The 12,921-nt window shown below is 38.3% G+C and overlaps 1 protein-coding gene across 1 annotated transcript; it reads left to right on the top strand.

Moving 5' to 3' along the window:
- Nucleotides 1-1,085: 1,085 nt before the first annotated feature.
- LOC138369135 (uncharacterized) lies at nucleotides 1,086-4,175 on the top strand. Its single transcript, XM_069332072.1, has 3 exons — nucleotides 1,086-1,558; nucleotides 3,588-3,714; nucleotides 4,097-4,175. The coding sequence occupies exons 1-2, from the start codon at nucleotides 1,086-1,088 to the stop codon at nucleotides 3,697-3,699; spliced, it is 585 nt and encodes a 194-aa protein (XP_069188173.1). The 3' UTR covers nucleotides 3,700-3,714; nucleotides 4,097-4,175.
- The last annotated feature ends 8,746 nt before the right edge of the window (nucleotides 4,176-12,921 follow it).

The following is a 12,921-nucleotide window of genomic DNA, read 5'->3' as shown; positions in this document are numbered from 1 at the left end:
GTCTAGGTCTTATGTCATTTAGGAGAGGGTTGTAAATGACTGCCACTAATATCTTAGGTCCACCCATTGTTACAGTTCCTGTTATGGAATCTCTGAAAGCGTCACAGTCTGGAATTCCCATCTCATCAAAGCTCCAGTTCTTCCTTATCAGCAGGGTCACTCCACCACCTCTCCCTTCCCAATCTTTCCTTACTATATAGTAGTCTTTTGGAAACACAGCATCTGTTATGACTCCTGACAATTTTGTTTCTGTGAGTCCTATTGCATCAGGGTTTCCTTCTTGCACCCTTTCTGTCAGTTCACCTGCTTTGTTGGTAATCCCATCAATGTTTGAGTACATTACCTTGAAGCTCACTTTCTTATATCCAATTTCACCCTCACTCCCCACAAATGTAGGATGTTGTTCCATGGTCATTGCTACTTGGGCAGGCTCATCCTCCTGTGAGGTAGTTGCCAGGGATTCACGGGGAGGTGGAGTGGGGGATAGAGGGCTTAGGTCTTGCTCAGGACTGCTTGGGGCAGGAAAAAGTCTTAGTGGTGAGGGGGCAGGGATTGCATGGGGAGAGGGCATGCCCTCCTGTGGTGTAGTTGCCAGGGGTTTGGGGGAAGGTGGAGTGGGGGATGGAGGGCTTAGGTCTCGCCTTTGTGTGGCCACCTTTTATTGACTGCACTCACCATACCAGCTTAGGGGACATATAACACGCAAAAATTCGGAAAAAATCTAATATTTTTGAAATATTTATAAAAATACTACAACGTTCTGGCAACACTCTGGCGCAAACCGGATACTGTTATGATATAAATTAAAGTATTTATGGTACATTTGCATGCGTAATTGTGCAGAATCCGGTGCCCCGCCAAGGGTATTGCGTCGTACGTTCTAAACGTCAATTTTTCTGTAATAACGTCGGAAATAACTCTGTATATATGACAATAAATATACACTCATTGGCAACCGTGTCCTAGTGGGGGTGAGTGAGGCAGCAAGCCACTAGTCACATGGTGTGTCCTGTTGAGAGTGGAGGTTGTCGACGGGCTCTCCATTTTTGCTCCTTGAATCTCGCTTTTGTAGCGTCAAGCGCACAATGACCTGTAAACGGAAGCTTCAGAAGAAAAGAGTAGCCAATTTGGCACACGGTCGCCGTCTTCGGCAGGAAAGGAGAGCCGCTTTAGCGCAAGGGAGAGTAATATCAAGTGAAGATAGAGGAGGGCTCCCGGCTTCAGCTGTGAGACGCCTGACGCCGCCGCCACCCCCCGCCTTGACCCTCCTCAAACCCAGCTCCTCTTTCAACGCCTCGATGTGTATGGACCGGCCACGACAGTCGCCATCTACATCTACTGGTGTGGCAATGCCATCTACATCTACTGGTGTGGCTGCGCCATCTACATCTACAGGTGTGGCAGTGCCATCTACATCTACTGATGTGGCAGTGCCATCTACATCTACTGGTGTGGCAGTGCCATCTACAGCTGTGGCTGGTGTGGCAGTGCCGTCTACATATTGTGTGGCAGTGCCATCTACATCTGGTGTGGATGCCATCTACATCAATTTCAGTAGGTTAGTATGTTTTAGTGTTATAATTTGATATTTAGTAATAATTGTAATATGTATGTGCAGGATATATATATATATATATATATATATATATATATATATATATATATATATATATATATATATATATATATATATATATATATATATATATATTATTAAATATGACCGAAAAAGTAAGATTAATAATTCTAACACGAATTTTCTCAATCTTTCGTACATTACGCTTCACTGTTGGAGGTAAATAAAAAATTAATTCTCAAAAATTCATTTTTATTTCTAGTCTGACGCGACACAGGCGCGTTTCGTAAAACTTATTACATTTTCAAAGACTTTAGTTCACAAATACACAACTGATTAGAACTTACGTATCTCCGATTTTACACAGGTACCTGATGTCAGACATCTGCAGGAGCTGACGGAGGCATTTGAGCAGAGTTCCGTGCTGCGTTTCACTTACTAGATGGAAAAGGATGGGAACCTGCCCTTTCTAGATGTAACAGTCATGGAAAAAGGCAGAGGTTTCCACACTGCAGTCTACACTAACGAAACAAACATAGGAATGTGCCTAAATGCCAACAGCGACTGCCCTGACAGGTACAAGAGGAGTGTTGTTAACGCATATGTCGACCGTGCTCTCAGCCACAGCTCAGAATGGAAGCAAGTCGACGAAGAACTCTGTAGGGTAAGGCAGGTCCTAGTCAATAACGGCTTCTCCAATGGTTTCGTCGAAGACATCATAAGAAGGAAAGTGAAAAGCCATGCAACCTCTGAAGAGACAACTAACACAACACCTATACCCCCTATTAGACTATTTTACAGGAACTTCTTTTCCACAGCTCATAAAACGGAGGAAAGGGTCCTGAAAGATATTGTTAATAGAAACGTTATCCCTACAGACAAAAATCAGAGGATACAACTGACGATTTACTATAAAACCAGAAAAACGGCCAGCCTTCTCATGAGAAACTCTCCAGACACAAAACAGAACGCTTTAAAAGAGACTAACGTCGTCTATGCCTTCAAATGCCCACTTGGGGACTGTAAGCTCCAAAAAACCCAGTATATAGGCAAGACGACAACATCTCTTTCTAGGCGTTTAACGATGCATAAGCAACAGGGCTCCATTAAGGAACATATAATCTCTTCCCACAACCAAACCATCGCCAGAGAAATCCTAGTAAACAACACAGAAATCATCGATAGATACAGCGATAGCAGGCGGCTTGACGTTTGCGAGGCACTACACATCAAGAAGTCAACACCAGCAATCAACAGCCAATTATTGCACAACTATATTCTACCTACCTCAAGACTCCGCTCCAATATAGAAGCATCAAGAAATATGGACCAATAGGCTTTCTACAAACACTTCTATTCAATACCCATTGTTTGTGTTCTGTCTTGTGTTGATACTTTTAATACCCTATTAATATCCCCTCTTGTTCTGTCTTGTGTTAATGCCACATCACCCCTCCCACCTCACTCAAATGTAGATATAAAATCGGAGATACGTAAGTTCTAATCAGTTGTGTATTTGTGAACTAAAGTCTTTGAAAATGTAATAAGTTTTACGAAACGCGCCCGTGTCGCGTCAGACTAGAAATAAAAATGAATTTTGGAGAATTAATTTTTGATTTACCTCCAACAGTGAAGCGTAATGTACGAAAGATTGAGAAAATTCGTGTTAGAATTATTAATCTTACTTTTTCGGTCATATTTAATAATATATGTCTACAGGAAAGACTGCTACCAAAATATACTAATATATATATATATATATATATATATATATATATATATATATATATATATATATATATATATATATATATATATATATATATATATATATTTATATATATATATATATATATATATATATATATATATATATATACAAACCTAGAAGGGGTACCACCTTTGGTGCAAGTGTAGGGACCCATAGCCTCGGAGAAGAAAATAACATATATATTATATATATATATATATAATAATTTTTTTTTTCAATTTTTTTTTCGTTTGTTATCAGGGGATTTGCATGGAACTTGCACACCTTGCTCAACGAATGCCTATCTGCAAGGGTGCCAATTATGAACGAAATCGGTCGACGTCAAGCTCAGCTACAGGTGGCCAAACATTGATCTTATTTTACTCAGGTAAGTAATTTACAACTTCAAAGTACGTCATAGCTTTCATTTATTAATCAATTTACATGCAAGTTACACATTATATGTAGAGTTTGTGCTTCTACAAACCGATGATATCATTTTAGTCAAAAGTCCATTTGTTGATTTTATAAAAATTTATAAACATCATATATTGCATATTTTTGGAAGGGTAACTTTGAATAATTATATTATTGCACTAAACACTTTTTTGCTAAAACTGCTATCATCAATCCTTTATTATATGCTAATTTCAATATCTGAGTGTTATAGAAATGATTATAGTTGACACATGTTTTCCCTGACATTATTTGAAAATGTTGAAAATTCGTTGAATAATACGTTGTGTATTTTTTTCTCCTTTTCTGTTTAGGGTGTGATGCTAAAACTTGAACCAGTTGCAGCCCTTTCTATAACCATTTCATAAATAAATTTATAAACAAATTGAACAACTTTTAATTTACCGTGATATGCCACCTTAGTGGTTCGTTATGGAGAACACAAATGTAGATCCTTATATATAACGTGTGTATAGAGTGTAATAACACTCAGCTACAGCTGCTACAGCGATAGCAGGCGGCTTGACGTTTGCGAGGCACTACACATCAAGAAGTCAACACCAGCAATCAACAGCCAATTATTGCACAACTATATTCTACCCACCTCAAGACTCCGCTCCAATATAGAAGCATCAAGAAATATGGACCAATAGGCTTTCTACAAACACTTCTATTCAATATCCATTGTTTCGTGTTCTGTCTTGTGTTGATGAAATTAATACCCTATTAATACTCTTGTTCTGTCTTGTGTTGATGAAATTAATACCCTATTAATACCACATCTTGTTCTGTCTTGTGTTAATGCCACATCACCCCTTCCACCTCACTCAAATGTAGATATAAAATCGGAGATGCGTAAGTTCTATTCAGTTGTGTATTTGTGAACTAAAGTCTTTGAAAATGTAATAAGTTTTACGAAACGCGCTCGTGCCGCGTCAGACTAGAAATAAAAATGAATTTTGGAGAATTGATTTTTGATTTACCTCCAACAGTGAAGCGAAATGTACGAAAGATTGAGAAAATTCGTGTTAGAATTATTAATCTTACTTTTTCGGTCATATTTAATAATATATGTCTACAGGAAAGACTGCTACCAAAATATACTAATATATATATATATATATATATATATATATATATATATATATATATATATATATATATATATATATATATATATATATATATATATATATATATATATATATATATATGTCGTACCTAGTAGCCAGAACGCACTTCTCAGCCTACTATGCAAGGCCCAATTTGCCTAATAAGCCAAGTTTTCATGAATTAATTGTTTTTCCACTATCTAACCTACCTAACCTAACCTAACCTAACTTTTTCGGCTACCTAACCCAACCTAACCTATAGAGATAGGTTAGGTTAGGTTAGGTAGGGTTGGTTAGGTTAGGTCATATATCTACGTTAATTTTAACTCCAATAAAAAAAAATTGACCTCATACATAATGAAATGGGTAGCTTTATCATTTCATAAGAAAAAAAATTGAGAAAATATATTAATTCAGGAAAACTTGGCTTATTAGGCAAATCAGGCCTTGCATAGTAGGCTGAGAAGTGCGTTCTGGCTACTAGGTACGACATATATATATATATATATATATATATATATATATATATATATATATATATATATATATATATATATATATATATATATATATATATATATATATATATGTCGTACCTAGTAGCCAGAATGCACGTCTCAGCCTACTACGCAAGGCCCAATTTGCCTAATAAGCCAAGTTTTTATGAATTAATTGTTTTTCGACTACCTAACCTAACCTAACGTTTTCGGCTACCTAACCTAACCTAACCTATAGAGATAGGTTAGGTTAGGTTAGGTAGGGTTGGTTAGGTTCGGTCATATATCTACGTTAATTTTAACTCCAATAAAAAGAAATTGACCTCATACATAATGAAATGGGTAGCTTTATCATTTCATAAGAAAAAAATTTGAGAATATATATTAATTCAGGAAAACTTGGCTTATTAGGCAAATGAGGCCTTGCATAGTAGGCTGAGAAGTGCGTTCTGGCTACTAGGTACGACAATATATATATATATATATATATATATATATATATATATATATATATATATATATATATATATATATATATATGTATATATATATATATATATATATATATATATATATATATATATATATATATATATATATATATATATATATATATATATATTTATATATATATATGTCGTACCTAATAGCCAGAACTCACTTGTCAGCCTACTATACAAGGCCCAATTTGCCTAATAAGCCAAGTTTTCATGAATTATTATATTTTCTCCAATTTTTTTCTTATGAAAAAAGCTACCCATTTCATTATGTATGAGGTCAATTTATTTCTATTGCAGTTAAAATTAATGTAGATATATGACCCAACCTAACCAACCCTACCTAACCTAACCTAACCTATCTTTATTGGTTAGGTTAGGTTAGGTTAGGTAGCCGAAAAGTTAGGTTAGGTTAGGTTAGGTAGGTTAGGTTGCCGAAAAACAATTAATTCATGAAAACTTGGCTTATTAGGCAAATCGGGCCTTGCATCGTAGGCTGAGAAGTGCGTTCTGGCTACTAGGTACGACATATATATATATATATATATATATATATATATATATATATATATATATATATATATATATATATATATATATATATATATATATGTATGTATATATATGTTGCAAGTCGAGCAACAAATATTTTACATTGAACAACAAATGAGATTGGAAAAGCAGTATTGCCACCTCTGCTATACAGAAAAAATAGACCCAGACACACCCTGTGGGAAGTAATGGACCCCCATACCGACACTCTGAGGGGGTAGTGGACCCCATAATAACACTATGGGCGGTAGTGCACACTATACAAACACTATGGACGGTAGTTGACTTCATAGCGACCCTGTGGGCGGTAGTGGACCCCCTGCCGACCCTGTGGGCGGCAGTGGACCCCCTACCGACCCTGTGGGCGGCAGTGGACCCACTATCATCCCTGTGGGCGGTAGTGGACCCCTACCGACCCTGTGGACGCCCTACCGACCCTGTGGGCGGTAGTGGACCCCATACTGACCCTGTGGGTGGCAGTGGACTCCATACCGACCCTGTGGGTGGCAGTGGACCCCATACCGACCCTGTGGGCGGTTGTGAACCCCCTACCGACCCTGTGGGCGGCAGGTTACCCTTTACCAACCCTGTGGGCGGTAGTGGACCCTTTACCGACCCTGTGGGCGGCAGTGGACCCTATATACTAATCCTGTGGGCGATACTGGACCCTATACTCATCCTGTGGGCGGCAATGGACGCCATACACATCCAGTGGGTGTTATTGGACCCCCATACTTATTCTGTGGGTGGTTCGAGCCCCATACCCATCCTGTGGGTGATAGTGGACGCCATACTCATCCTGTGGGTGGTATTGGACCCCGTACCTATCCTGTGGGTGGTTGTGAGCCCCATACTCATCCTGCCAGTGGTAGTGGAAGCCATACACATCCAGTGGATGGTATTGGACCCCATACCCTTCCTGTGGGTGGAAGTGATCCCCAAGTTTGCAGTAGTTTACCCCATAAACATTCCAACATAACATCGTTTTCTGTTAGCGTTCCTACAAAACATTCTTTAAAGATTTTTAAAGCGCAAACTATGGTATATAATATTAATTGGTGAAGCACTGTTATTCTATGTAATAATTTATAGTGCTTATTATAATTTACTAAGAACAACTGATATCTCTCAAAACAAAACTACGAGCCTTCAATAGGATGTAGCTGATCTGTTATATTCTAAGAGCATGGACAATAGCAGGTAAATTTCACAACCCATGTGGGACCTGAAAACTACAATTTTCATTATAATTAAACCAATCACGACTATTCTGCTATCTACGTTGATGGACGGGTACTGTGAGACGCAAATTGGTACATGAGGAAGAGTTTGGGCCTTGGTAAAAAAGGTAACTGGAAATATATCACATATGTACTAAATCACAGTCAATACATTGACTTTAAGCATTAAGTCATATATGTACTGTCTTGTGTGAGAACGGGTTGCTGGCTGCTATGGGGTCTGTAAGTTGGCGCGTGATGTCATCATTCCCAGTTCGCCCTTGACATACGCTACCGGGCCAGTAGAGCGCCCAGGGCGGGGCGAACGTGTTGCCGTAAATATATTTTTCTTCATTTTTTGCGCACAGTTCCAAATAAATTTTATTTGTTTTTACGTGCTAATCCTATGTATAATGAACACGTACACTATATTATGGCAGTAAAACATCCGTACTGTCTGAGGCCACTGTGTTATGTGCATGACAGTTGTGTACACATATGTTGCACATATTTACCATGTATCATGCTAATTTATGTATATATACAATCTATTTATAGACTATACACTGTCACACACTATATACATTTACCATCAACACATTCAGAACATCGCGAGTGTGAGCAGCCACACCCAGACAACCCTCCCTCACTCCAACATCTTGTTCACTAACATTATTCCTTCCACCATACTGTTATTGTTTTTATTACACTACTAGCTGTACCCGGCTACGCATTGCTGTGGCTTTTAAACACTTGTCCGTTTCTGAGCTACAACAACCTTCCCTGTATCCTAGTCCTCCTCAACTTTCCCCTCTTCCCGTCACCGAGTCCTCCCAAACATTGCTCACTCCCCTGTTACCCTCATCCTGCCAACCATTCGCCACTCCCCCGTTCCCTTGTTCTTCCCACCATTCTCCCCCCCCCACCCGACATCCCCTTTGTCCTCCTCACCATCCCCCACTCCACTGTCCTCTCGTCCTCCCCACCATCTCCCACTCCCCTGAACCTTCATCCTGCCTACAATTCCCCCCTTCCCCTTCCCCTTGTCCTCCCCATCATCGCCCACTTCCTTGTCCCTTCGTCCTACCCACCATCCCCTGTCCATTTGTCCTCCCAACCATTCTCCATTCCCCTGTCCCTACCATCCCCAACTTCTCTGTCTTCTCGGTTAATATAACAAATTAACCTCCTCGTCCTTCCCACCATTACCCCCTCTCCTGTCCCCTCGTCCTCTCCACCATCCCCCACTCCAGTTCCCTTGTCGTCCCCATCATTCCCTACTCCCTCTTCCGATGCATTCTCTAATGATCAAATGTTCCCATCACTGAATTATAAGAAAAAGAATTAAAAAATGAAATGTAAAACAACGAAAAAATATAAAAATAATCTATACTCACGAAATGAATGGTACGGTAAACAACACAGCTCAATTCCAACTCAATGTCACACCAAATAATTAAATCAAAATAAAAATAAATAAAAATCTATGGAAATTCAATTTGTCAATGCAATCGGAAACATTGAAATGGAATCGTAACATATATTATATAGCATGTGTTGCTCGTACGTGCAACATATGGCACTGTTTCTTAAAAACAATTATGTTTTTACCTGTAACAGGTGTGGCATCTATACTTATTCTCACGAAATGAACGGTATTGTCAACAACACAGCTCAGTTCCAATGCAATGTCACACAATTTGGACCCCCTAGCAGTTTGAGGGTTAAACAACCAGAATGGCTAAACTAGAAAAACTGAAAAAGACTCCTCATAGGCCTCAAAGATCACTTGACCATACAGATTAATAAATGTCAAGAACTGTCCCAGCAATCACCAGTCACCTATGTTGAACTAAAAAGATACTTTCACATAGCCACAAGTAAGTTTGAGCAAGTCAAATACGAGATAGAAAATTATTTGGTCGATCCTGCCAACATTAATTTATATGATATGTATTAGACGATGTTATGACTGATCTGGCACTGTAAGAGGATTATATACATACCAGTTTGAATCTTTTTGCTAAAATAATTAACCAGTGAAAGGCAACAGCCAAAGCTTCCTCTAATACAGCATAACTAGAGGTCACGCTGCATTCCATCAGCCTTCCTACATTCTCTGGAACAGAGAATAAAAGTTTGGATAACTTCAGGAATAAATTTGTTGACTCAGTGTATTCTAAAGTCACTCTACCTAAAACCATCAAATTTACATATTTTCCGTGTAAACTTCAAGGAGAAGCTTTAAAGGTATACGTTTACCTTTACCTATAGGTAATTTTTTTTGTTGTTGACATTGTTGAAAGTAACTGATAATAACAATGGACAATGTATTTATATGAAATATAACAAAATAGAGCATATTAACATAATTACTCATTATTATTTGGTTTATTATGTATTTCTCACCAATGCTATAGAAGCACCAGCTGTATATCCACTTTGTGGACACTTCTTACTACTTTTCTTCTTTGTGCATCCAACAGGTGCTTTCATCTATTTATTATTGCATTATCCATCAGTTCCAGTTAATAGGAGCTGTTCTCTTAATCAACAAAACATTCTTTTCTTATATATTCGTCTAAAATCAATTTCTGAAAATATTTTGATGAAAGTTTCACGAAGTTGAAGCCAATAAGTTGGTGATTTGTTTAACATTTTGAAGTAATTTTTACATAATTCGAATATTTTTCGAGCTTATATCCCCCGTCAAAGTCATACATATGACGTTATGTGCAGTTTAAGGGTTAATAAAGTAGTCATTGCCACAGTTAGAATTAACCACCATACTGGTAGGCGTAAGATTGGCTCATTACCTGATCAAAACATTAATTAACCTCCACTTGGAAAAAGTGGTATGGTCAGATAATGAGGGAGTTCTTTAGTGGGTGGGACACAATAACGGTTTTCTGGGTCAATCCAGAGACCCAGATCATTAAAAGTTTTATCAGGCTCATTCTAAATGTGATTTGTGATACAATGATTTGTGGCTTATGTTTAGGCCACTGGTCACTGATGTCCTTTAACCACATCATGGCTTTTGGATATTGCCTTAAAGTCAGGCCTCTGGAGAAATAGTCAGTGGGATTCTCCTTTGTGGGCACATATCTGCATTTGTATCTAGTTGACAACTCTCTTATCTCCTTGACACGATTGCTCACATAAGGAGTTTTACTATTGTTGTTTTTCAACCACTGAAAAACTACCTCATTATCTGACCATACCACTCTTTCTTCAAAATTTATATTACTTAAGGTTTTGGTCAGATAATGACCCTGCCATACTCCTAACAGTTGGACAGTTAATTCTAGTTGTGGCAATGACCGTCTCTTAAACGGTGCCACTCTAGCCTTTGAGGTGAGCTGATTTGCTAGTTCATCTGCCACTAAATTAGGCTACATATAGATTAATGGGCGAATTTGCCTGTGCATTCGACGTGTTTCGAGGAAACTTGATAGCCATTAGGATACATAAATCTTTTACTAGGTGCTGTGATTTTTCCTGAGGGCAGGTATTAGCGAATCATCTAAGGCCTATCTTCTCCGGCCAGCATTCGTGCATGACCAACTTTCCTTTAATTAATATGGGATTTAATAGTCCCAAGGAGTCGAAAGCCTTGGTTACTTGCAATAATATCTTTCTCATTGCTAAATTGCTGGTATCTGGTTTCCTTGTTTTGATGGTATACTGATGAGAAGTTGTTTCCCATTCGACACCTATAGTACTTTCATCTTCTGGAATGCCATGTAATCGGGAAATTCTGTTCGATCAGATGATTTAAATTGTAATTATTTGAGGATCATGACTGTAGGGGCATATTTAATATCAATAACTCTCGATTGGCCTCATGATATATATTTATCTGTTTTTTCTTACTGCTGGTGGTTCCTTGGAAGTTGTCTATATACATGTTGTTGCTAATTTCAGTTTTATTTGATCTACTAGACATCTTTAAATGCTTATCTGAGGTTGCTTGAAGCAGAAAAGGTGAAGATATAGCACCAAACAAAATCTGAGGCAAACCCGTAGTGATTATTTCACTGTTAGGATCACGAGGATCCTTTATCCATAGGACCTTTGTGTAATTTCTGCCTTCCTCTTAGAGACCTTCCCTAAGGAATGCCTTACTTTTGTCGGCTGTGTATACATAAGTTATTAAGTGAAATTTTAATAGCAAGTCCTACAGTCTTTATGATAGACTAGGGCCAGTTTGAAGGCAGTCATTCAACGATACACTATTCTGTTTGGTGCTAGCACTGCAGTTAAATACTATCCTGATAGGTGTAGTAATTGTGTCCGTCAGTACTTTGTGGTGTGGCAAATAGTGTCCCTCCTTAGGGTCATCATTGGTTACAACTTCAATTAATTTATTATCGAGCTTCTGTTGTATTATGTCATGGTACAAATTCAGGTTCTCAGATTGTCTATTCTACACCTGAAACCTTACTTGGTTTTGTGCCATGAAATGATTTACTGGAAGCTGAGGATGAATCAGCTTCCTGGTAGCCTGTCCAAGCTTTGATTATCTTTGTAGAGACCGCTGAGTCCAGGTACTGTTTGTATGTCCAGGTATCATTTGGACTAGGTTATTTAGACTATGCCTAAAGTTGCAAGATCCCACAACTTATGTACAGGATGATCAATTTCACCTTCAAACATGTCACTGAGTTTACATGATGATGGTTCTTCTCCTAGTCACACAAACATCACTGGGTTGACTTGTTTGTTGTCTACAGGTGGGGTTTTCTTTAGACTCAATACTGGGCCAGTAAGCAATTTGCCTCCCGCAGACAAAAACAGGTTTATTCCCTGCTGTTTTGTACTTCCAATGATGAATATCTGGTAATAGTCTGCTCCTACAAGTAATCCAGTATTGGTGAGGTGATCAGATGTAATTTTGTTATCAGCCAACCTAATTCCCTTTTCTTGTAGAATTTTTTTTATTTCCCCCTAGACATAAACTTATAGGTGAGGTGGAATTTCATTGACTGCGACAAAATTACGAATTACTTCGGGGGACTGTATTCCCGGTGTTACAGTCGAGTTCGTTCTTGGCGCACAATAGAAAATACTAGGTTTGAATCCCTGCCCTGGAAACACAAACCGAAACTCTCTATTTTCCGCTTGTTACATCCTTGGTTAACGTGTTTATGACGTATTAGAACGTTGTTACACCTTTCTATATTGGTTGTTATAACTGGTTAGGAGGTGTTAAAACTTGTTCGAACGTTGTACCAACGTCGTAGTTTCGGTGTGTGTTT

The sequence above is a fragment of the Procambarus clarkii genome, chromosome 27 (genome assembly GCF_040958095.1).
Source record: "Procambarus clarkii isolate CNS0578487 chromosome 27, FALCON_Pclarkii_2.0, whole genome shotgun sequence".
In the NCBI taxonomy this organism is placed as follows: Eukaryota; Metazoa; Arthropoda; class Malacostraca; order Decapoda; family Cambaridae; genus Procambarus; species Procambarus clarkii.
Note: the sequence above shows the minus strand (reverse complement) of the source record. Positions and strands in the feature narration are given on the sequence as shown.

Excerpts from the sequence above, each read along its gene's own strand:
- LOC138369135 (XM_069332072.1), top strand. The coding sequence starts at position 1,086 with ATGACCTGTAAACGGAAGCTTCAGAAGAAAAGAGTAGCCAATTTGGCA. Across the intron at positions 1,559-3,587 it reads ATCTACATCAATTTCAGTAG|GGGATTTGCATGGAACTTGC; the intron begins GTTAGTATGTTT and ends GTTTGTTATCAG.